General features: G+C 38.5%; 3 protein-coding genes across 3 annotated transcripts; all 3 read left to right on the top strand.

Annotated features, from left to right (window-relative positions):
* Nucleotides 1–1,315: 1,315 nt before the first annotated feature.
* Nucleotides 1,316–3,493, top strand: ndufb6 (NADH:ubiquinone oxidoreductase subunit B). The gene is made up of 4 exons (XM_074694964.1): nt 1,316–1,580; nt 2,686–2,778; nt 2,939–2,983; nt 3,334–3,493. Exons 1-4 carry the CDS (start codon nt 1,401–1,403, stop codon nt 3,397–3,399), a joined length of 384 nt encoding a protein of 127 aa, XP_074551065.1. The 5' UTR covers nt 1,316–1,400; the 3' UTR covers nt 3,400–3,493.
* Nucleotides 3,494–5,357: 1,864 nt separating this feature from the next.
* On the top strand, nt 5,358–9,424 carry toporsa (topoisomerase I binding, arginine/serine-rich a). Its single transcript, XM_074665475.1, has 2 exons — nt 5,358–5,521; nt 6,675–9,424. Exon 2 carries the CDS (start codon nt 6,678–6,680, stop codon nt 8,985–8,987), a length of 2,310 nt encoding a protein of 769 aa, XP_074521576.1. The 5' UTR covers nt 5,358–5,521; nt 6,675–6,677; the 3' UTR covers nt 8,988–9,424.
* A 1,600-nt stretch (nt 9,425–11,024) lies between these two features.
* mtap (methylthioadenosine phosphorylase) lies at nt 11,025–23,827 on the top strand. Its single transcript, XM_074698241.1, has 8 exons — nt 11,025–11,148; nt 12,649–12,735; nt 12,884–12,942; nt 13,082–13,249; nt 16,877–16,979; nt 18,331–18,570; nt 21,943–22,065; nt 22,939–23,827. Exons 1-8 carry the CDS (start codon nt 11,125–11,127, stop codon nt 22,975–22,977), a joined length of 843 nt encoding a protein of 280 aa, XP_074554342.1. The 5' UTR covers nt 11,025–11,124; the 3' UTR covers nt 22,978–23,827.
* Nucleotides 23,828–23,851: the final 24 nt, after the last annotated feature.

Here is a 23,851-nt window from a genome sequence, read left to right as displayed (position 1 = left end):
CTATTCTATTCTATTCTATTCTATTCTATTCTATTCTATTCTATTCTATTCTATTGTCTATAAATTAAATTATGCTGGATTTGATCCTGCACAAGTGAGATAGTATTTCTCCACGCTGAATTCCAAGCTGCACTTTTGTATGACTGTGATAAAAAAATGGTGAAATTTAAAAGAGCAAAAAGGCCAGAACAGCCAGGCAGCTTTTTGGTGTGGTGGATAGAACGGCTTCTTTTCAATTGAAGGATTTTGGTTTGAATTCCAGGGACGTTTTATTTGAGACAGGATGAAATACTTGACTTTTACTTTGAACTGAGCTATGCCTTTGAACCACTATGTCCAAGGGAAGGAAAATTCCTAAAAAAGAGTGCTCTACCAGCAGCCCTGTGGTGTGGTGGTGGACAGGACTGGTGCCTCCCATTTACAAGTTTCTGGGCTTAAATCTCCCACGTGGAGTTTTCATGGAAGTCCAATGCAGGGGAAATCAAGATTGAGGCAAGCACAGTAGAAGAAAAAGATAGAATAAAAGTGTGTAAAGTGTGTTCATAACGTCATTCGTCAATGTACAACATGTTTTGGGAATCGATAATTTGGCTTTTATTTGTCAATTTGGGACAATTTCTTTAATATTTATTCATTGCTTTTAAACAATCAACAATAGAGCTACTGATGAGTCAAGGGCAAAAAGAACTGCATCAAGAACTTGAACAAAAAAAATCAATTATGACACCAAAAACAGTAACCAGCCAAAACCTTGGTGTAGAATAATAATAGATATATTTGTGAAAAATTTAGCTCTGTCATTTGGAGAATTGTATTGTGCTTCACATTGAGCAAAGCAGCCCAGTCATCACTGTCCTGAACTGCTGTCATTGCCACTTTCCTGTTTACTGTAGATTTTACTGTAAATTTAGGGAATCTTCATGCTCTCCAAGTTTCTTGCAAAGACTCTGGGTAGACCAGGAGTCTTCTTCTTTAGAGCTGATTGATACATAACCGGCAACAATACGACACTGTTTATAAAGACTGATTTCTATGAGAAGGTCCCCCACCATCCTAAATATTTTCAATAACAATTTAATGAGAAAACTTGTAGAATCTGGGCCATACTTCAGTCTTGTATTAGAAGGCTAAGAAAATTTTTTTCACATAGCCTACATCTAAATGAAAATAAAGAACAACTTAATGTGTCCATTGACTGCCATTTGTGAAAAAATAAAGAGACTTTCACTGAAATCAATGCTGTGTTAAAATTTGGTCTTCCAGTCCGCGCGGGGTCGCAGTACACTTTGTTAAACACTTCCTCCTGTGTTGTGTTTCCGCCTTTTGGCCTGACTGCAAAGGGAAGTGTCCTCCATAGTGTCATTGTGGGCCTCTGCTGAGGTTGAACACAGAAATAAGAAATGTCTGGGTACACACCGGACGAGAAGCTCCGCTTTGATCAGCTCGTAAAGCTCCGGAGGCAATGGTTGAAGGACCAAGAGCTCAGTCCCAGGGAGCCTGTGCTTCCACCCAAAAAAGTCGGACCCATCGAGAGGTTCTGGACGAGTTTTCTGGAGCCCAAGAGCCTGTGGAGAATTAGCGTGAGTGCCAATACAGAGCTAAGGACTAACTACCAGTAGCTTTGGCAAAACAAAACCTGTATTGAGATTTATACAGTTCATACATGTTAAACACCAGTGAAAAAACAACTAGCGTTTCTGTTCACATTTTAAAGCCTATGTTCCCAGAGCTGCGGCAAAGCGAAGCTAAAAATTTGTTAGCATCAAACTTGATGTGGTGGCTGACCTATACCTGTTAATTTCAGTATACTTGAAGTTTATTTACTGTATATCACAAAGTGAGGGTTAGGTGCACCAAACCCTAGGTTTAAAAGCTTTCTAAAATAATTTCTTAGTTGGACAAAAAATTAAAAACGTGTGCTTTTTGGATCAATCATTTTATTTGGTAGCAGCACTGAAACTGATGGTCAATTTTGTTGTGTTATGTGGTGTTTATATCATACAGTCTGGGGTTTACCTTGCATTGCTTTCAGGGATCCTAGGTAGATATTAATACCATCATTATCAGTTAAATGTTTGTTTTTCATACTCATATGATTTATAACTTTTTGTTTTATTTTATTTTTCATGTAAATTGAACTTTGGTCTTAATAAAACCATCAATTGTTCACATTTCAAGTTATTTCTGCAATTATGAAGTACTGCATCGCTAAGTTGTATTTTACTGCTTTTTTTCTAGTCTTATGGCATTGGTGCTATCACTTCATCATAGCCCACAGGGGTGCAAATTTGTTCCCTTTCACTGAGAGGTTGTCATTTTTCATTTTTCTCTCTTCTCATTTGTTTTATAGTGTAAATTAATTATGAGTTTTGCGAAGTTTAGACTACATTTATGGAACAACTATTTTCAGCAGCCTCAGTTTCATGACAACCAAATTAGGAAGAAGGGAAGGAAATTCACATTCTATGTTGGACATAATTGCACCACCTAATATGATTGTGTCCCTGAAAAACTTATGGTAGTATGTGAACATCAAACGGTAAAATGTGTAGCTTTTTCCTGTCTATGACTTGTTGAAAAATGCATCATCTGTGTAGCCATTAGATTTTAATAATCTCTGTGGTGAATGCTGCATTTCTCATTTATGAACATTTAGCTTCCTCTAATTGTGTTTCTCTTTTACAGACCTACAAAGTATACAGAGGGGGAGTCTTTGCATTACAACGTGTGTTGATACCTGCTTGGTTTGTTCACTACTATGTGAAGTACCATTTGAATGTAAGTGAATAGAAATTTAAACCATTAAAAAATGATGTACTGAAAATAATATCTAAATGGTCAGGTTTGATATAGTTATTTGCTTCAGGGTTAATACTTTGGCATGGGACGGATACTCTGTGTCAGATGCACCAAAAAACTATGTCATTTTCCCTTACAGGCAAGGCCATATGGTGTTGTGGGGAAGAAACGGCAGATATTTCCAGTAAGTATGACTCTTTTGTCAAAGTTGTCTATTTTTTGCTATGATAGAACATGACAGTCTCTAGGACAGGGGGCCTACACCTATAAAGTTTTTAAAAGGTTTAATCCAACTTAAATGAATATATAAAGTTATCATAATATTCAGGTGATAATTCATAAATCTGAATATGTAAAACAAATTTCTGTAAAGCTGTTCTGCTAAATACTATACACTTGTATCTGTAAAAGCACCACAACAGTTTGATTTCATGCAAAAAGCAGCCGCTGTCCTGAAATGCTCTGGTGGTCTTCTTCAAGAGCTGCTTGCTGAGATATGATTAATTGTAATTTTTTGTCCTGCATTGTGTTTAGGGTGACACCATTCTGGAGACGGGTGAAGTTATTCCAGACCTCCCTGAGTTTCATGATCATCACTGAAAAATAAATATTTCACTATCTCAGAGTTTCTGTTGTAAAAACTATGTACATGCCAATAAAACCAATAAATATATAACGTAATGTCTGATGTTATTGCTCTTTCAAAAGTTATTTGACTTGTGTAATGCATTTCTTGGAATGTGGTAATAGGATTGGTTGTGATGAATATTTATATTATCTTTATTCAACCTTAAAAGTGATATGGGTTCTGCACCAAATTATACAGGCCAGCATAAAAAACAGACTTTAACAATGCATTTTATTCTATAAGAAGTGGTAAAATGGGTTTCAAATTCTCAAGCCATCAGTTAGATTACATCTTTGAAAAAGAAGAGTATTACCAGTATAACCACGTCAAACAATCTGGGTAGCATGGGACACAACAAACAGGAGCTGACTACTTGCCCTCAGTGTACGTGCTGCAAGCATTGCTTACAGGGCATTAAACAGTTATTAAAGATACTATAAGGAGGATCTGTTTTAATTGCACTCCCCTGCCACCTTCTGGCCCAGATTGTCCGCACAATGTTGTAAATTACTTTTAGTGAGGCGTGTGTTTATTATTATCGCAACAAATTTTCTTGGTTCAAAACAACTTTTTACAGGATACAACACGCAGAGGTAAGGTATTTATCAGTACAGTTATGTAGTGCTACGGTTTGAAACGTGACATTGAGCGAATATAGCAGCCAGCGAATTTGTCAGCAACATAGGCAGCCCGGTGCTCCGACATATCTATAAGCTAACGTGACAAGTTAACACTTTGAACAGACCACTGCAGAACAACTGCTGCATATGGGTTGGATTGGACATTATCACAAACAGATAACGCATATAACTGAATTCTACTGAATTTTGCAATATAACATATAACCGATTACCTTTCTTTTGCTCCTGTGTCCATCATCACTTCAATAGTAATTGTTTTTAGCAGAGAAAAACACAGATCTCTCTTCTCACTACTAAACTTTGTCAGCCGGCATGCTGTTGTCATAGAGACCTAGACCTGGACGTGGTGTAAATCAATCCGGTCCTGTTGGACCCGATGGGGAGGCTTAAAAGTAGAATTTTAAAATAACCGGCAACCAGCAAAATTGGCGCTGATATGCTAATTTTAAAGTGTGGATTACATTCAGGCATATATCTAGAAGGGAGACTTTTTAGGATCACTTAGAAGCTCCTCAGCCCCTTTAAATAGTAACTCAATTTATATTAAAAATGTAGTTTTTTTTTGCCATGTATAATATGGGTTGTTCAGCCAGAACTTTTTTTTACTTTTATTGGAAATATCTTGGATTTATTACTATTATAGTTTTAATGAATATAAAGGTGTATGAGGGGAATCTTGAACTGTAAAAGTTGCGTAATATTCCATTCCTTCATGCTTTCATCCTTGAATTAAAAACATTTTACTTAAGTTTTTTTGCTTTCTTGGGTGGAAAAATTCCAAACTAGAAATTGGTAGTACTACTGAATGTAAAAAAAAGGATAGTGTAATGTATTTTTAAAGGAATACTATTTCAATATTAATATATAGTTGGAAAGCTTATGTCTAACTAAATGAAAACTATTCAGGCACGTTTTCTAAAATGAAGTTTTATTCTTTTATTCTAGGATACTTGTGAGTCAGAACTATAGCTTGACTCAAAACACTTACACTGGGGATAATATCACATACATCTATGGCAGACCTTTTTCACTTACTTTTATGTGAATGTCACAGGACTGACAGAAAACTTGTTCCACGAACGATTATTTAATTGTAAGTGTGCAGTGTTATGTGATGTATTTTCCTGTATTAAGTCTTCATTTAGTCATCAAAAATCTGTTATATCCTATGGTCAATATTGTAAGTGTAAAATAATTCTGAATGTTTGGTAAATCTTTTCTCAGCATCTAATTGAGCGGTTATCCTAATAAAAAGACTCTTATTTTGAAGGGCGGAAGTTGTGCGTCAATTCACTCAAAAAAACACGGAATACTATGGAGTCTTACAAGGCCATTTCAGCTGCTCTTCTAAACAGTTACCCCTTTATTACATTTTCGTGCTGGTGTACGATTTTCAACTAGATGGAGTAAGGCGGTCTGTTTCTAATCCCAGGAAAGTCTGAGGGAGTAAGAGGTATTTATAAATAACTTTTCTCAAACGTCCCAGCTAGCTGTCGAGATCCTCACTCGTTAGCTTAGCTACATGAATGTTTGGTAACTCAACTGCTAACGTCTTGGCTGACTGAGCTACTTAGCTGAACGTGGTTTTCCAAGTTGTCATGTATGTAGACTTGTTAGAGTTCCCAGTGTTGATTCGCGGTAAATTATGGGTGGTTCTGTGTGTCAGTTTGTGCAATTCCGCCTTCACTAGATGTTTATCGGCTGTTACACAGACAAACAGGGCGCAAAGCACAGCTCAAACCTAACCTTCTCAGCTACTGAAAGAAAACATTTCTGTCAAGAGCTGGAAAGAACGTTGTCATCTAATTATTAGGTATTAAATTATTGTTTTCCGTCGTGATAAATGTTTCAGATCTGGTGAATAAAGAGACAGACATCCCCAGGGTCAGCGTAAAAATGACCGAGAAACGACGTTACTCAATGATACCAAATATGTCATGGACTGTCTTGTCATGACGTCAGACTTTTTGTTGCTACTATAAGACACTGTCATTTCTTGTTGACATACCGCTTGTTCAGAAGTAAGTCGTGTGATTTTCTTGAAAAAATAAATAAATAAAAATAAAAAAAATAAAAACTACAAGGTTGTTGGATAGGTCGTAAAAGTAGAAGTGGCTGTTTCTTCTGTAAGAACCTTGGGTGCTTTTGTGAAACGTTGGTACGTTTTGCTGTATGTGAAAGTATTGGAAGAGGAAATTTATGTTAGATTTTATTACTATTACTATTATGTCAAGAATCATAAATACCACATAGAATTAGCCCTCAACATAGAAATTGTGTTACAGAATGTTGACAGAGAGAAGCCTGCTGTTATTATTTCTACAGAGATGACATTGGTGGTAGTGATTTGGTGATGAAACGGAATGATCTACAGTCACGACAATCTAAAATGTGGTATTAGATACATAAGTTACAATGCACATTTTTGAGAAGCCTAGTACACAAACGAATAAAACAAATAATCTGAAGCACATGACTTCCTTACTTGTGAAGAGTAGAATTCAAAGCAGGTCTATTTTCTTTTTTATTTACAAGGCTACCATACTATGCTCTGCTTATCCAATAACAGTGGTATTTCAATTTTTATTTTTTTCTTGTCATTTTAGATCATGTCAGCAATCAAAGTTGCCTTGCAGCAGAGCCAGAAGAGCGGCAGGAGGAAAGCCACTGACACAATGTCTGCAGAGGCATCACCTGATTCCAAGTGTCCCATCTGTTTGGATGTATTCAACAACATTTCTTACCTCGACCTTTGCCTGCACAAGTTCTGTTTCCGCTGTATTCATGAGTGGTCCAAGAACAAAGCTGAGTGTCCGCTGTGCAAACAGCCCTTTCATTCAATCTATCACAGCATAAAATCAGAGCAAGACTTTAAGAAGTATGACCTGAAACCAGTGGATAATGGCTCTTTTGGAACTTTTGGAGGAGTAAGGTTTAGATACCGCACAACTTTGACAGAGGTCCGTCGATCAATGCCTCCTCCAGATAATGGGGTTATGTTCGAGGCTCCAACAATTCGTCCTCAGCAGTCACAGGACCGTTATGTTCGGCGCATGATAATGACTTTGGCAGCAAAGAGAAGAGCTGCAAGTGAAGGCAGGGCAGTGAACAATGTCAGAGAGCAAGAAATGATCAACTTCAGGAGAGAACTCTACCGCCAAGGGGTGAGGGTTCGGGGTGTTCGTGATGGTGGCCGCTCTAGAGACACCACTGCTGAATTTTTCAGAAGGAATCCTGCCTGTCTGCACAGACTTGTTCCCTGGCTAAAAAGAGAACTTATCGTGCTTTACGGAGCCCATGGTTCTTTGGTCAACATAGTGCAACATATCATCATGTCCCGGATTACACGTTATGACATGGAGGATGGAGCTATTCAGGAAGAGCTCAGGCCATTCCTCCAGGGGCGGACAGACCACTTTCTGCACGAGTTTATCAGTTTTGCCAAATCTCCCTTTAATATGGAGGCCTATGATCAACACGCTGTCTATGACTGCCCAGCACCGTCTTCAGATGAAGACAGCAGCGCTAACTCATCTGTCATTGCCATCTCAGAGGACGAGGAACACTCTGTGGGACTGGATCCCCAAGCAGACTCCACATCTACTTTGAGCCAGTCTGCATGGGATGATGAGACACCGGGGCCTTCCTATTCTACAACAGCAGAGCAGAACAGGACAGAGTGTGTGTCAGTTATAGACTCAGACTCGGACAGCAGTGAGGAGGAGACACAGGAGTTCAGAGCTTCTTTGGAGCAAATGAGTCCCCTCACACACACAGATACAACACAGGGTAAATTAAACGCTGAGGATGGTTTGACTTCTGACAGTGATGACTGTATCATTGTTGGGTTTGTCAAGGCAACAGCAGATAGGACTCCAGAGCTGGTGAAGCTCTCCTCTGATTCTGACGAGTCTGCTGATGAAGATACTAAAAAAGTGCCTCTTTTGCCACAACACATCCGCTTCCCCAGTCTGAGTCCTGTGGCTTCACAGAGCAGTGGTGCTGGACTCTCAGAAAATACAGAAACAGCTTATCAGACTGGTTCAAAAGAAAGATGTGGCTCCTCAACATCGAGTCGACACAAGACATCAAGTAAATCATACAGAAAAGACAGAGAGAGGCGGCGGTCGAAGGACAGAGACCATAGGAGGAGGAGGAGGAGGTCTAGAAGTGGAGGGCACAGGCACTCAAGCCGGAGTCCTGCCAATACCCACCCAAGTGTCAGCACTGTATCCAGAGACCGGGGTTATTCTTACTCTACTAGCAGAGACTATTACTATAAGAGTGAGAATTACTATAAAAGGAGGGACGCCGAGCACAGCTATCAGACATACAGACAGTACAGCCAAGAGAGAAAGGATAAAGGGATGCATTACACAGAGAGGCACTGTTATTATTACAGTTCTAGCAAGCGCTCAGAACAGCACACCCATTCCCGCTCCAGGAGCTGCAGCAAAGAATCCAGAAGACGGGACAGGAGGCATTCTCGATCCAGGTCTTATTCCAGCAGCCGTTCTCCTTTACCCAAAAAGAGGTCTCACCACGACAAGCCTGGTGGCAAGAGGAAATACAAAACAAGACATTTGGAGGAATCATCCAATGCCATCTCCAACTTAAACTCAGACGGTGAAAATTCCACTCTCACAAAGAAAGAGAGCAAAGAGAAGCATCATAAGAAATCCAAAGAGAGGTTGGGAAAATCTAGCAGGAGTCTGAGTGTGGAGCTCGTCAATGAGGAGAACTCTCATGAGAGAAGCAAGCGGCACCACAAGAAAAAGAAGAAACACAAGAAGAAGAGCAAAAGGCACAGGAGTAATGAACGCAAAGAAAAGCACTCCCCTGCTGTTATTACTATTGATAGTGACAGTGATTCTTTTGCCAACTGTGGTGCCACCCAGGCCCCTGACTCTCATACATAGCTCTATGAATTTTCAGATTCTTGTAATTAGGGGTGAAAAGTAAAGGCTCCACTCGGCTGCTAATGGCTGTGAGTAGTATTCAAACCACAACAATATTATGTTTGAGGTCACTAGACCTAGGCCTCGGGGTATGACGAATACACATGTCCCTCTATAAATGCCATTGCAGCAGCAACAGCACAGTTTCTTCTATGACAGACAAAATACAATTGGATTGAACTGAATTGTAGAGTTGAATTTATTAGTAAAAGAGACCATTTAGGCCCTTAATGACTGGTTTCCTGACTGTTGACTTCTCCCACAACACTCATGTCTGTGCCAAGTGCTACTATCATCAAATCCAAATCCTTTTTTAAGGGAACTTTGATTTTATAAATTCTCTTTCTTTAAGAGATGTATTTTATTTTTCAGGTGTTCTCAGGGATTTATAACTGATATTTTTTTTAATGTAGTCATAAGTCAAACATAATGGTAAGACCAAATCTGCCCGCTACTCATTGAGTAGCACTTGTCCAGAGGTGGTGTAAGGATGTCAGAATGGGCTCTTTTGTATTGAGTTTAACCTAAAATAAATGATTTTGATCAAAACTGTGTCCTATGTTTTTAATTGTGTTGTTTTTATTTGTAACTAGGGATGGATACCGATATATGTACGTTTAAAGGTACCGACCAAATTCCATCTGTCGTACCGAGTATCGATTCACAGAAAATCAAATAGTACCATGTTTTAGGTACCTAAACGCATCCTTATGACTGTGAAAGAGTGGAAGAGTAGGTGATTTTCCATGCTGGACATGAACACAGCAATGTAAGTTCAATATTGAGAAATAGATATTTTAAATTGAAAAATTTTAAGATTTTATCATTAAACAAATTAATATTTAGTTCTACATAAACACACTCAAAAGTACCTAAAACTGGTACCGTTGAGTACCGATACCAATTGCCAGGTACTGGGCATTGTAGCATTTCAAATGTGAAAAGTGCCCATCCCTGTTTGTAACAAAGATACTAATGTAGTTATTGTCATAGGTTATCTGAATTGTTTTCATATGCACTAAGAGGTTAATAAGTATGTTCGTTTGCTGGAAGTGCTAGATGGTGCAGTGGTTTTACCCATTCCCTCATAGCAACAAGGTCTGAATCATGGCTGGGCAGGAGCCTTTCAGTTAAGAGTTTACATGTCCTTCTTGTGCATGTATGGGTTCTTTCTGGGCGCTCTGGCTTCTCACAACCCAGAAACATACTTGTCTCTTTGATTATGGACTATAAATGTCTATATGTTTAAGAGTGTCTGTGAATGCATGTCTGTCTACATGTCAGCCCTGTGATGTACTGGCGGCCTGTCCAGGTGTGCCCTGCCTCTCACCAATTGTCACAGAGGATATGCTCAAACTCTCCTGGTTTGTGAACAGTTAAGTTTCTTGGTATTTAACATTCATCCCCTTTCTCCAGCTTAAGACAAAACCCTGTGGCTTCCCAAACAGGAATCTGTAATATCTATGAACACATATTCTCTTGATTTCTTTAAAATAAAAATGGAGAAAATTTTATTTAAATAGGTGCATTAAAATTATTTTAGCCTAATGATGGTTGTGGGATAGTGTTCAACAAATGTATTTTCTTACTTCTCTTGTTTAATCCTAACTGAAAATGCCAGCAGTTTTCACAAAGCTGAAGGCCCATTCCATCCATGCTTAAAATAATTTAATCCAAGCGTCTTACCTTATTTACCCCATAGACCGTTTAAATTGATCAATAATAGGTAAGTACTGGTTGAAAAATAATGGAGGAATGTCTGCCACTTATAAAGTCAGTCTTCTTCATATTGTTAATTGGAGTTCATTCAAATGTGGGATCAGCTGATTAAGTTATCACTCTTTAATGCTCTTTTTTTATCCCACGTGTATTCTATCTATTATTTCTGGTATTTTAATAACATATCTAGTTCAAACGTGAGTACTTTGTGAAGTCATACACACGGTGAATTCCGTGCTTTTATTTTGAAGGCAGGTAAACAGGAAGTGGGCGTTTCTTTTAACCCATATTGCTTACGGATGTGAACGTTGTAGCTATATAACGTGCATCTCAAAAACTTGGTCAAATTTTGTATTTTACAGACAATAACGCTGTCGGCATGGCTTCTTCGGTGCCCATTAAGGTAAGTCTTTCATTATGCCACGCTCTGATAGTTTTAGAGATGACACATTATGCGATCGAGCACAATAAAAGCGGACAATCGATGAGAAATTTTAGCTAGTTTGTGTAATTTCCTGACAAGTTAAGCTGCGACAAACCTAAAAGTGCGGGAAAAGCATTTGAATTCATTCAAGCAGAATCTGTCAGTACCCTGCAATCTTTTGCACATGGCTCACTTATGCTAGCTGTAATGATGCTCTGCTGTCAGATTGAACCCTCATAGTTCATTCTGCACGTGGCCAGGTGGAGTGCATCCCAACAGCTGTAAAGCTTCTTCTACGATGTGACAGCTGTGAGATATTGGATGAAGAAGGAACCACATTCTCATTTTTTCTCTGAAATGTGATGATTATGGCTTGCCGTTAATGAAACCCAAAATCCAGTATCTCATAAATTAAGAATATTGTGAAAAGGGTCAATTGTTCAAACCAATGGTGTAGCACTCTAATCAGCTAATTTTGTATATTGACCAATTTTGCTACAGCTGTTGCCTAATGGTCCAAAGTCATTTTTGCAGATTAAATTATTTTTGCACAGGATCTAAGTTTCTTGAAATCCAGTGTAACGATTCAGGCAATCAATGGTGGCAATCAAAGGTGCACTGATCACAGTTTTCTGGCCTATCACCTGTCTTAAAAAGCTTTACCTGCCCATACCAATTTGGGCCGATACTGATTTTTATTTTTTTTTTATAACTGACAGCATAAATTTTTTTTTTAATGTTCCAATCTTATTTTACTGAAAATCATTGAACAATACCTGTGAAGCAATAAAATCTTTATGTTTTAACTTAAATAACCAACAATGTGTCCTGAGTTTTAAGTCTCAGAGCAAAAAGCAACAATGGCTGGCTGTCAGACCTTCCCAGAGGTATTTAAGATCAGTTTTATATGTAAGGATGAGCCGGTCACCGATCCCCCAAAATTAAGGAAATTGGCATCGATCGATTGTTGCATGTCTGGTGTAAACTTGGTTTGTGTTGCTTGACTTACGCTATCCCGGAAAAATGTCTGTGGATAGGATGTAAGGATATAGATTTAAGTAAGAAAAGAGATATATTTCTTTAGTTTTTTATGTATCTGAAAGATTGGTTGTAACTTATACAGCTGTCAAATGAATGAGTTTGTACCTAAAGTATAAGTAAACAAATTCACTTGCCTTCCAGCATTACTGTTAACTGTAACCTATCATAAACAGGAAAGTAAATATGAACTGATGTTAATGTACATCTATTTACCTGAGTAAATATACTTACCTGTTAACTGACCGTTATCAAACAAACAGTTAGTATGTTACAGCACAAACAGCTTTAGGGGGAATAACAGCATCAGGTTTAATGATTAGGTAATGAATGAGCAACTGTTGTCTTGTGTGCACATGGAGTTTTAGACACCACATTTATTAAAAGTACCTTTTCCAATAGTAAACACATTGATACATTTCTGTACCTTTTTTTCCTCAGATTGGAATCATTGGCGGTTCAGGCCTTGATGATCCTGATATCTTGGAGGGAAGAACTGAGCGTTATGTGGAGACACCATATGGAAAGGTGAGTTTTATTTTCTCAATCTTTGAACAAGAGCTTTTCTTATTTTTTTTTTAAACCACAGAATGATAGCTTTAACTAAGTTCATACATACTGTGATAACACATGATATTTTGAAGTCTAAATATACTCCTGTGCTCATCTTGAACAGCCATCAGATGCTCTTATACTGGGGAAGATAAAAAATGTGGAATGTGTACTCCTTGCAAGGTAAGATAACTTGTTTTAGTCAAACAGTTAGCACCATCTAGTGGAAAAATCTAGAAAATTACATATGTAGTGCACACTTTCAGCAGGTCCTCATACTTTTACTCCTGCTAATTATGAGTTTCATGTTCTCCACATACAGACATGGGCGGCAGCACACCATAATGCCATCCAATGTGAACTACCAGGCCAACATCTGGGCTTTGAGAGAGGAAGGCTGCACACATCTGCTGGTTACCACAGCTTGTGGCTCACTGCGGGAGGAGATTCAGCCTGGAGACATTGTCATTATAGATCAGTTTATAGACAGGTGAGTGGGATGTGAACGTCGAGATTTTGAATAGCAAATTTAAATGTATAATTTTTTTGTTTGTTTTTTAAGTAGGTTTGCAAAAATTATATTTGGCAAGCCAAGAGTGAATTTGTAGATTAACAACAAAATGAGCTGTTCATGCGATAAGAAAGTATCACCATATCAAGAGGAAATTGTGTTCCAAAATGATAACAAGAATTTTTTCAGCTGATAAATGCACACAATTTTTTCTCTTTTTTATAAATATATGAGTTTGACGTGCAGCAAAAATATAAATTTAGTGTCTGTACAAGCAATTTACAAAACCAGACTCCAAAGTCAGTCCCACTACCACTAGTTTGCTCTCCTCCATATCTACTAGTACAGTGGTAGTGTTTTAGAAAAGTCAGTGAGACTGTATTAATCAAAATGTTTCACCCTGTTCTATCCACTAATTCAACCTCATGAACAGCAGAAAACGGCGCATTGCTGTGTAGAGCTGACTGCATCCAAATACACAACTAGGCTTTTCATCACCAAAAGAAATAAACTCGTGTGACCAACAGACCTGTTCATCAGGCTTATTCTACAAGCACAACCCATAAAGTAAATCATTCACATCATAATCTACAGTATGTTGCCATACTACTTATTTTAATAGAAAAACTTTTTTAACACCCTGGTTTAGACGTTTAAATAAAAAAAAAAAGTTTTTTGTTTTCCTATGAAAAAAGCCTGCACATAAACATTTTTAAACATTTAACATAAACTTGTGCTTATGGTCACAATATACTGCTTTTGAATAGTTTGACCCTTCCTTTCCCAAAAAGACATCACACATGGTGTGTTATATATCAATATAAGCATCTTCTCACACTTCTCACTGATGGGACTCGTATTACCGCTAAGCTGGCTGCTCTGTGAAAGAATGAGAGGACTTGACATTTGGTGTTGAACCTTGCCACTGTTGTTTAGAGTCAGGTCTCCTTCCTGTTTGTCTTGTATTTCTCTTTCTCTGTTGTCAGTTGTCAGAATTTAGACTTTGAGTTCTAATACTGAAAATTACGAGACTGCTTATATTGTTGAGATTTGATCTGGCAGAGACTCCTGGTCTTATTTGCATCTTTAGAAAATATTCATGTAATATTCAACAATGTAGTTCTTTTTTTATTTGCTGACTTGGCTTGTTGCAAATCTCTAAAGAAGATCTTATATTTCTAGGTCAACGTCATCAGAAACATACACTCATCCTTCCTTGAGAACACTCAAGTATGTGAACCTGAGAATCTCTTAGTCAGCTGTTCTCAGAGGTGTCTGGCCTCAAGGTGTAAACATATTATATTTCACAGGAAGCATGACCCTGTGGGAGAGCTGTTTACTTTCGGTTAGCTTATAGAACAAACTCCATCAAATAGGTTGTTTTTTTAAGTCTAGCTTGCGGTTAGTTATTTAGTTGGAGATGTGCCATAGACTGCCTTTACAGAGTCCCTTTAGTGTATTCTTTTGCCCATTTGTATATGCCTGCATCACGCCGCCTGGAGCTTTTTCTGCCCGTGTTAGAGGATCCGATGAATAGTTAAACTACAAGTAACAAGCACAAACAAGATCTATTTATCAGAAATGAGGAAGTCGATTGTTCAGACTTGTTCAGACTTGTCCTGCAGCATGTGACAGCATGTTTTCAAAGGCCTCACTCTGTTGATGCCATTTTTGTTTTGTCACCTCTGCTGCTCCTAACCAAACACTTGGTTACTATGCTGCTGTGGGCTTTGCCAAGTTTAAATAGTCAATGCAGGGCAGTGACAAAGTATAAGCACTGATTTCGCCAAGTTTTATTAGTTAAACTGCCAATGCAAAGAATAGCAAATAAATTATTACTGTTTGTAGAAATGTGGTTGATAGAAATGTCACAGACTGCACTTCTTTTGTCCATTTCATTTCTAGTGTTGTGGTTGATAGAAATGTCACAGACTGCACTTCTTTTGTCCATTTCATTTCTAGTTGTGTGTACTTGGTGATTAATACCACACCCCATGATTAAAAAAACACCTTTATGTGTACTGTGATGATCATGCAAAGTGCCAACCTGCCCATCAGGATCTACACTAAGTCTCTCACTCTCATGCATACTCCAGTTGCTTTGCCTTCTGGAGCAGTTTCGGGTTCAGTGTCTTGCCTGAGGGCAGATATTGACACTTTCATCTAGGATGTCTTGGGCGTTATTAGTCAAAGTAGAATTTGTCTGATGTAGTCTAATTATCTAATTATAAGTGTTATTACTGTAAAAATGAGTGTGTTGCTGTAGAGCAGGTTTAAGTGTGCTACAAAGTTTGTGGTCATAATGTACCCTAGAAAGAACTACTTCTGCAGCCCTGAAACTGAAAATTAAAGCAGATTTTTTTTTACTGTCACCCCAACTCAAAGCCCCTGGTGTGCTAGCTATGGGGTGTGTTCTGTCCTCTCACCATGTTAGCTTTGCATCTTTAACAAACCTACTGTGGTATGTTAAACAACAGCTTACATTATTTCTTTTGCACATTACATCAGTGTATTGTTGTGTTATAGCATCAGCAGCATTGGCCTTTTTTACATTATCAGAACTAAAAAAATCACTCAGAGCGCAGACCTCCGCCAAGCATATTGTGATAGTCACACAACACTTCGGTCCTACTTTAATGTTATACTCCCTTTCAGCAGACTGTCAGCTACAGTTAGGTGTTAGTTGCAGGTTTGTACATTTACTTGTTACCTGACGGTGTTGAAAATTATGATGACCCAGTAAATATTTCATATTCCAGATCTTAGTATCCAGAATATTGCCAGGATCTGGATTGTACTTTCACATCCGCCAGAAATTATCACGGTCTTGTCTTGTATTGTTTTGCAAAGCAATCCAACTATTTATCATGGAGTTATATACACATATGGTGAAAACGGTCCTATCTCACAATGATAAAGAATCCTTAAAAAAATCCTGGATCCAGACAGTGATCTGGATCACCTCCAAAATGTAATCACTTCTTACTTATCCCATTGTGAACATTTCCTGGAAGTTTTTTAAGATCTGCTCGTTACTTTTTAAGTTATGTTATTCACCGACAAACAGACGGACAAACTCTCCCAAATACATAACCTCCTTTGTGGAGGTAATAATTAATTCTATCCAACAATACCTCTGGCATGACCTGACTGATATATGATCAGCCCAGGACTCTAACTCACTTCCTATAGCAGCATACTATACTCTATTTTTTGTGTCACACACCGCTGGCATTTATTGTCAGCAGGGTGCGGCTGCAGCTGGCTCATTCCATTACAGCATTAACTTAATTCTTCTTCTGCCAGGATCAGAGAAAGGGTTGGGCAGCATCCTCAAAGACTGTTTTTGTTTCTGGCAGACTCATTCATATTTGAAATAGCTTAAATACTTATATGAGGTGTTCATGTTAAAAGTGATTCCTAAAATTGTTTTATTGTCTCTGTCATTAGAGTGAAGGTTAAAAGTGTGTGAAGATTTTGTCAGTGTTTATTTGCAATAAGCAAACATTTGTTCTCTGTATATTTGGCTAGTTTAGCAACACTTTAGAAGTTAACATGCCATGCTGTGACAGTGGTAGGCACAAATTTCTCTCTCTTTTATCACAGAACTACCAAGAGGGCTCAGACTTTGTTTGACGGGCAGCCCACCAGCCCTCCAGGAGTGTGCCACATCCCCATGGCGGAGCCTTTCTGCAACAGAACCAGAGAGGTCAGTCCTCAAATTTCTGCACATACATTCAAGTACATGAACCCTGCTTTTTGTGCTCTCTGAGCTTTTGTCCGTTGCTTTGTTGAGGAAACTTATACCAACTTATACAAATTAAAATGTAAAGGTGAAAGTTGAATTGTGGGTACTTAGAAATACCAAGAAGCCATTGAAATGCTCCTTTGCCCACTCCCCAGAGGCAGAGGTGGTGTTGTAATGCATAAGTCTGATCCCCCAATTGTATGACTACAACACAACTCACTTGTTATAAAAACACCTGTGTCACTACTTTGTTCCTTCTGTGCCACAGTAGAAACACGACAGTGTAAGATGGCAGCCTCCATAGAAGAGGACCACGCTTTTTCTGTAGATATAAAAAGCCAATTCTGAGCCAATAAAAATGAAAGTGGGAGGACAAGTGCTCAGCTTTAAGGTCTAAAAATATGAGACAATGCTGAAATGCTAAGATCTGCTGTTTCTCAAGTGTCTGCTTTGAGGCTGGCTTCAGGAGTACTGGAAGTCAGGTACACACCAAGCCAAAAAAGCCCTTTTTACATCAGAAATAAACCCATTTACTGGCTGGTACAAAAAACGCCACCAGTCTGAATCGCAAATTTCACTATTGGCCCACACCGTGGGGGGGGGGGGGGGGGGGGGTGTTTAACTTGGCAGTTTAGAGGATATCAAGATCCCGAGTTCACCCAATCAGAGGCACAGCTCAGCCTACGTGACTGATGGGCGCTCTATAGCTGTTAGTGTGAAGACTCAAAGCCCGCATCACTGTCCAACATGGCGGCCGATTTGCTTTAGCCGATTTGCTTCAGAAATCTGTTTCAGAAACAGACCATAGACTGTAAAAAAAATTGATTTTATCTTGCTGGGCTCGAAGTGAGGTCTACACAAAAACTGCTCCCCCTGGTGGCTGGCTGCAATATAGGTAAAAAAATCTTTCTCCCTAGCCATTCTAGATGAGCTGTGGTCAAACTTTAAAAAATGAATACACCTCGTAGAAATGTTTCTCACATCCAATTGTTGTGGTGATTTGTAAATATTATTGGGTTTCCTTTTATTAAAGTCCTTTTTTTCTCTATATATTGTATTCATTTTCTCTACATGTTATATTATAGAAGTTATTTAAACAAAATGGATTTTTACGTTTTTGATTAGACAGGAAAAAATGTCACATCTGTGGTCTGTTTTTGGTGATTCCTCATTAAGCTTAGATCTCAAATTGATGATGTAGCCATGGAGTAAACTTACACACACTTGATGTTTGATGAATCCGCTTTCAAAATGAATGAACGCTGTCAGCACGCCTCCCCTCTTCATTAGCTGGTCTTGCTGTCTCCCTCAGGTTTTGGTGGAGGTGGCTCGTAGCCTGGGGATTAAGTGTCATGTTCGAGGGACCATGCTGTCCATCGAGGGGCCGCGCTTCTCCTCCCGGGCGGAGAGCCTCATGTTCCGCCAGTGGGGTGCTGACGTCATCAACATGACAACCGTGCCAGAGGTGGTCCTCGCCAAGGAGGCCGGCTTGTGCTATGCCAGCATCGCCATGGCAACAGACTACGACTGTTGGAAGGAACATGAGGAGGCGGTGAGTGGCGGGCTGGAGCTCATCACAGCCGTTTCTCTTGCTTTGATGTCTCCCGGTCCTTGTTTGTGCCGCTTGTGAGTCACTATGGGCACAGGCTGAAGCATGGTCAGGGCACTTTAAGGACATCAGTTGTTTGTCTTCCTGTTTGGTTGTTTGTTCAACAAGCAATAACAGGTTTGGCTAAATTGACTATTTGCTTTTAGGTGTCTTAGAATCCTTTAGTAACTATCAGTTAGAGTTTGTTTTTCTTTTTACATTTACTTCATCGCTAGAAATCATTTGTGTTTGTGCTCTTAACTGGATTTCAGCAGGCTGAAAACATGACTTAAACGTACCCATAAATGATCTACCTTCTGTGCGAGCCTAGCTTTTCTTCTTGTTTTCTGCTGTATTTCACAACTGTAATACCATAACCCGTATTAACATGTCAGGGATTTTTCAGTTCTTTATTTTAAATTCCTCCCGGGATTTCTCCCTCCTTATTTACCACATTCTTTCTAACAAGAAAGCAGATTATTCCAAACAACATTCACCACTTAATCCCATTAAAGGTGGGGGCCAAGGTTTGCTTAGGGGAAAATTTTTCTGTCTTGCAAAATTTTGCTGCACCAATTGTTTGCACAAAAACCTTTTTCACATACTTGCCATGATGACTGCCTGAAAAGCCATAGATGCGAACAACATTTTTTTTGCACACTCACAATAGGTTACGATTGTGGCCTAACAGTCACCGACCTGAAAATGATGACATCTTATCATGTCATCATTTTTTATTTTAAATTAGATAAAGTCGCAATTGCTAAATGTGAGCTACCCTCTGAGTTAGGGTCTGTTTTTGACATCAGTAGGAAGCTAACAAGTCAGTTGAGGCTCATGTGGGCATTTGGGAAAAAGAGAAGCAAAACTTCTGCTATTTTTAATGATTGTTTACCATACTCTCTTCTGAATCAAATCAAGACTTTTGCTTGTGATGCTGAAGAACAGAAAGATTTTAGATTTACAAACTGTGTAAAAAAATAAAAAATTGTCCAATTGTCAAACATGTTTTATGCCTACCTTTATTCGTAACAATACTTAACAGTGCTGTAAAAGCCTAGTGCATGACAAAACCATGACTACTAAATCACATGACCCTCCTACGTTCATGCTGGGTTAAATGTGACACAGCAGCACCGATAATTTGGTGAATGAAGCATTGACGTTGTTTTTCAGACTTGTCAGACTACTCCTTTTTCAAGAAAATGTAGTCAGTCACTTAAGCTTTGATTGTTAATTGCATTCCGTCCTTATATGACTCTAAAAGAATTATTAATATATTTTTTTCACTTCCTACTCTGCCACTTTTTGCACTGTACACTTTCTTGTACACTTTCTTGTACTCCTGCTGTGACTCTGAATTTCCCCTCGGGGATAGATAAAGTGCATTCTATTGTATTCTACTCTATGCAAAGTGGAGATATTTAGAGCTGTGTCCATAACAGAGCTTGTTTTTTATAAAACCGCAGTGATCAGTCTCTTCCTTTAGCAGGAAACTTAATCTCACGGTGCATTATGTCCTTCTTTATTTGAGCCAGATAGTGTTTTATCACTTTCATATTGATGGCTTGTAAAGAAGTCACAAATTGTTTTGGTCAAGAGAAAATAACAGCCACATATTCAGCCATTGCGGAGAAATGAGTCAAGACTGATAGTTTCTTAATAATAAAAAAGTTCAGGCTATTTGGTTAAGATTAGCTCAGCCCTGAAACTTTTAAGAGGAGCCCAGATGTTGTTTATTTTACATCCACAATTTAGTTCTCTCAACAGAAGTTTTCACCATCTGTGCTCCGTAAGCAGACTTGAGTGTCTGTGGCTTCTTATGGCTTCCGAGTGACCTCAGACAGACACTGTTGATAAAGCAGAAGATGAACTGTGCGGGCGAGTTTTGGCATATTTGTCACGGATCCAGTGCAGCTCACAACTCCACTTCCGAGTTCCTGCAGCTGACCTCTTCCCCCTCCTGTTGCAGAGCACTCGCCACATCCTTCCGCCTCCCACCCAGTCTAATACTACCTCCTGCCCCCCCTCCCTCAGTCAATTTGCCTGCCAGCCTCCGGTGGAAGCCCTGCCAGAGGAGGTTGAGTCACTCTGAGTCATCGGCTTCACTGTCTTCATCCTGGCAAACACCAGAAAACATTAACATGAACTGAGCCATACAGAGTGGGACATGAAAACAAAAACAGTCCAGGGAGAGGTTAATGTAGGTAACCGGAGTTACGAATAATAAAAAAAAGGAACTGGAGTAGTGTTTGCAAGTTTTTGCCCATCTGGTCTATAACCATTTTACACACTTTCTGGCAGATTTACCAGATTAACTTGAATCAAAGTCATTGGATTGAGATTGGATTAATTGAACTGTTTGTTGTATCTTTACTCTTTGAGCTCTGTCGTTGATCCTAAATAATATAGTGGTTACTTGTATCCTCGACATGATCGGTTGAACACTTATGACTCTGTGCACTGTTGACACCACAGAATGACTCATGTGAGTTCAAAACATAGCTGGCTGAAATTTACTGATCTTCACATCTGAAGTTACTGAAACTTTCCCTTTAACCATTATATCGCCCATCAGCAATGTGCAGTCCTTGACATTAGACTGGGTATATACGGTAGGATTGAAAATTAAAAACTGTAGTGGACAGGAATGAAAGTATGAGTATTGATGATAAAGTTACCTTTGAAAACTCCCACACAACAAAGTTGCTCCAAGAGGAATTATAAAAGTGTAACAATCACCTGTTTGATGTGTACAGGCCATAAACTCCAGATTTCTCTACCTATAAGATTGAGACCAAGTTCTCCTTCATGCACTCTGAACTAAACTGACACGCCTTCAAACTCAACCAGTGCTGCAGCAAAACTTAAAAAACAATTGTTTTCTTGATGAACGTATGTTTTTAATTTCAACGGCGAATCCCAGTTAATCCCACTTTTAGTGACTTGTGCAATTTTGAAGCAAAGGTGTGCAATGTCCAATTTGTTTTGATATGGGGTGTAGTCATGTCAAGATAACTTTAATTATCTATGATTTATTCTTTCGCATAATCTACATTTAAATTGGAAAAAATGTTGACCAGAAACTTTTGATTACATTTATGCAGGTATAGAAACTATCCACATTTTAAGTGATTTTAAGACATTATCAAAGATATACAGATTGATAATCCAAGCCATAAAACCACCAGTTTTAGATTTACAGTATGCACACTGTCTGTAGAAGCAATAACAATATCAGAATGTTCATATTTTGCAACCACAAAGTGATTGTTACACCACTTGGAGGAGGTGAATGTTATCAGCAGCGGCTGTTTTTGTCTTCCCCTTTCCCAGGTCTGTGTTGACAATGTACTAAAGACGATGAAGGAGAACGCCAACAAAGCCAGCAGTATCCTGCTCACTGCCATACCTCAGATTAGTCAGATGGACTGGGCTCAGACAATGAAGACCTTGAAAGTAAGTTGTCAGCATTATGATTCACCTCAGTGTTCCTCCGTCAACTGAGTAGTTATGAAAGATGGTTTGTTTACCCTTAAAGCACCCAGTCTCTTAGATTAACGTGTCTCTTTCCGTCCAACTGTTGTGTCTGAAAGCATTGTTCAAAAGAATAATCTAACATTGTGTGGCGTGTGGTCTCTGTCCACTATCTGTTTATGGGGGTAATTGATACTGTGTGGGCCTGCTGCCACTCGTGAGCAGTTGCATTCATCTGAGGGCTATATCTTATCACTCATTGTCTGTGAAGTTTTTATAGGTGTAGAAAAATTAACTTGACGGGTTTAGGTTTGGTTGGAGATCCCTTCACACTTAACAGAAAAAAAAGTTTGTCTCCATCCTTCTCAGTGAATTTACTTTGTGAAGCCATACTACAGTATAAATAAAAATTAAAGAACCTGTTTTTTATTAAATGCATAACATGACAAAGAAAGTGGTTATTCACTTAGTACATTAATTGCATTTGCATGATATTTTTAAAAAATCTGCTCAAAGTTTAAGGGTGCAGAAAAGTAACTGGTTAAACTTTTCATCTTTTTGATAAATTAATAAGAGGTTTTCACTTTTAAAAAGGTTGAATTTATATTCCATAATATTTAATGACAGCCACATCGGGTTTAACAATCATGACAATGATGATAATTCTAAAAATAAACATTTTTTTAATACAGTGAGAACAGCAGGTTTTTTTTTTTTTTCAAAAATATGAACTCCCCATTTGGAAACTCAAACTCAAACAAAAATGCAGTAGACAGCCCCATCGTGACCTTAGTAGTAATTATTCATCTGTAATGCATCAATTGAATACCATCTGTTTTCTTTTGTCTGTTTCAGTCAACAGCACAATCTTCAGTTATGTTACCAAAACACTAGGTGTGCCGCACACAAGGACGTAGAAATGGACAAGGATCTAACACCCTTTTGGCACGGACACGGACGGCAGACTCACTTCTGCCTCTTCAGTGAACAACAAGAAAGTGCCTCGCATGAGTAATGCACGTACTGTCTTCAGCTGGAGTTTCACTGTACTATTTTCTTCTAACCAAAGCACACTCCACTCTCAGTCCTCACACTAAGTCATGGTCCACATTTTTTTTTCTCTCACACTGTTAAGAGATTTTTTTCCAGCAGAAGTCCTCTGTAACTCTCCTTGAGTCTTAATGGTTCACAAAATTAACAGAGATTAGGTCTTCTGAGATTAAACTACATGCTATTTTTGGGGAGACACATTTCTGGTTCCAGTGTTTCAAATCTGTGGCCTTGGTATCTTTATAACTGTTTAAGCAGTGTATAGTAAATTTCTTTAAGTGCAGCACAGGGATACTGAATGCCTTGGTCACATTTAGTGTTAAACTTTGTATCTACCATATTTATCAGTCCTTCCAAGTTAATGTCAGTAATATGCCTGTTTGACCTCCTCTGAACAGTTCACTTAGGAAAGTCATACTAACCAACAATTTTTTAACTTCAAGCAACTATCCTTTTAACCAATGATGATTTAATATCCTAACAAATTTATTAGGATTTTTTTAATAAAGCTATGGGTGAAGTATATTGTAGCAGTAATGGACCATTTATCACCACGTTTGCCTCAGCTGAACCCAGTCACATTGCTCGGTATCTGAAAATATTTGGTCAATTGTTTTTTTTCTACCTTGTTGCCTGTCTAAACATGAATGCATGATGCAGCATACATATCCAAATAAAAGTATGGAAGTCTTAAGTCATGTTTTTGAGTTTTTGGTTA

The sequence above is a fragment of the Halichoeres trimaculatus genome, unplaced genomic scaffold, assembly GCF_033239565.1.
Source record: "Halichoeres trimaculatus isolate MK-OKI-2021-1 unplaced genomic scaffold, fHalTri1.1 fHalTri1_scaffold_2, whole genome shotgun sequence".
In the NCBI taxonomy this organism is placed as follows: domain Eukaryota; kingdom Metazoa; phylum Chordata; class Actinopteri; order Labriformes; family Labridae; genus Halichoeres; species Halichoeres trimaculatus.
Note: the sequence above shows the minus strand (reverse complement) of the source record. Positions and strands in the feature narration are given on the sequence as shown.

What these genes read in the sequence shown, in the direction of transcription:
- ndufb6 (XM_074694964.1), top strand. Translation starts at nt 1,401, where the DNA reads ATGTCTGGGTACACACCGGACGAGAAGCTCCGCTTTGATCAGCTCGTA. An exon ending in ATGTGAAGTACCATTTGAAT is followed by an intron (nt 2,779 to 2,938) that starts GTAAGTGAATAG and finishes TTTCCCTTACAG; the next exon opens with GCAAGGCCATATGGTGTTGT. An exon ending in AGAAACGGCAGATATTTCCA is followed by an intron (nt 2,984 to 3,333) that starts GTAAGTATGACT and finishes CATTGTGTTTAG; the next exon opens with GGTGACACCATTCTGGAGAC.
- toporsa (XM_074665475.1), top strand. Translation starts at nt 6,678, where the DNA reads ATGTCAGCAATCAAAGTTGCCTTGCAGCAGAGCCAGAAGAGCGGCAGG.
- mtap (XM_074698241.1), top strand. Translation starts at nt 11,125, where the DNA reads ATGGCTTCTTCGGTGCCCATTAAG. An exon ending in TGGAGACACCATATGGAAAG is followed by an intron (nt 12,736 to 12,883) that starts GTGAGTTTTATT and finishes CATCTTGAACAG; the next exon opens with CCATCAGATGCTCTTATACT. An exon ending in GGAAGGAACATGAGGAGGCG is followed by an intron (nt 18,571 to 21,942) that starts GTGAGTGGCGGG and finishes CCCCTTTCCCAG; the next exon opens with GTCTGTGTTGACAATGTACT.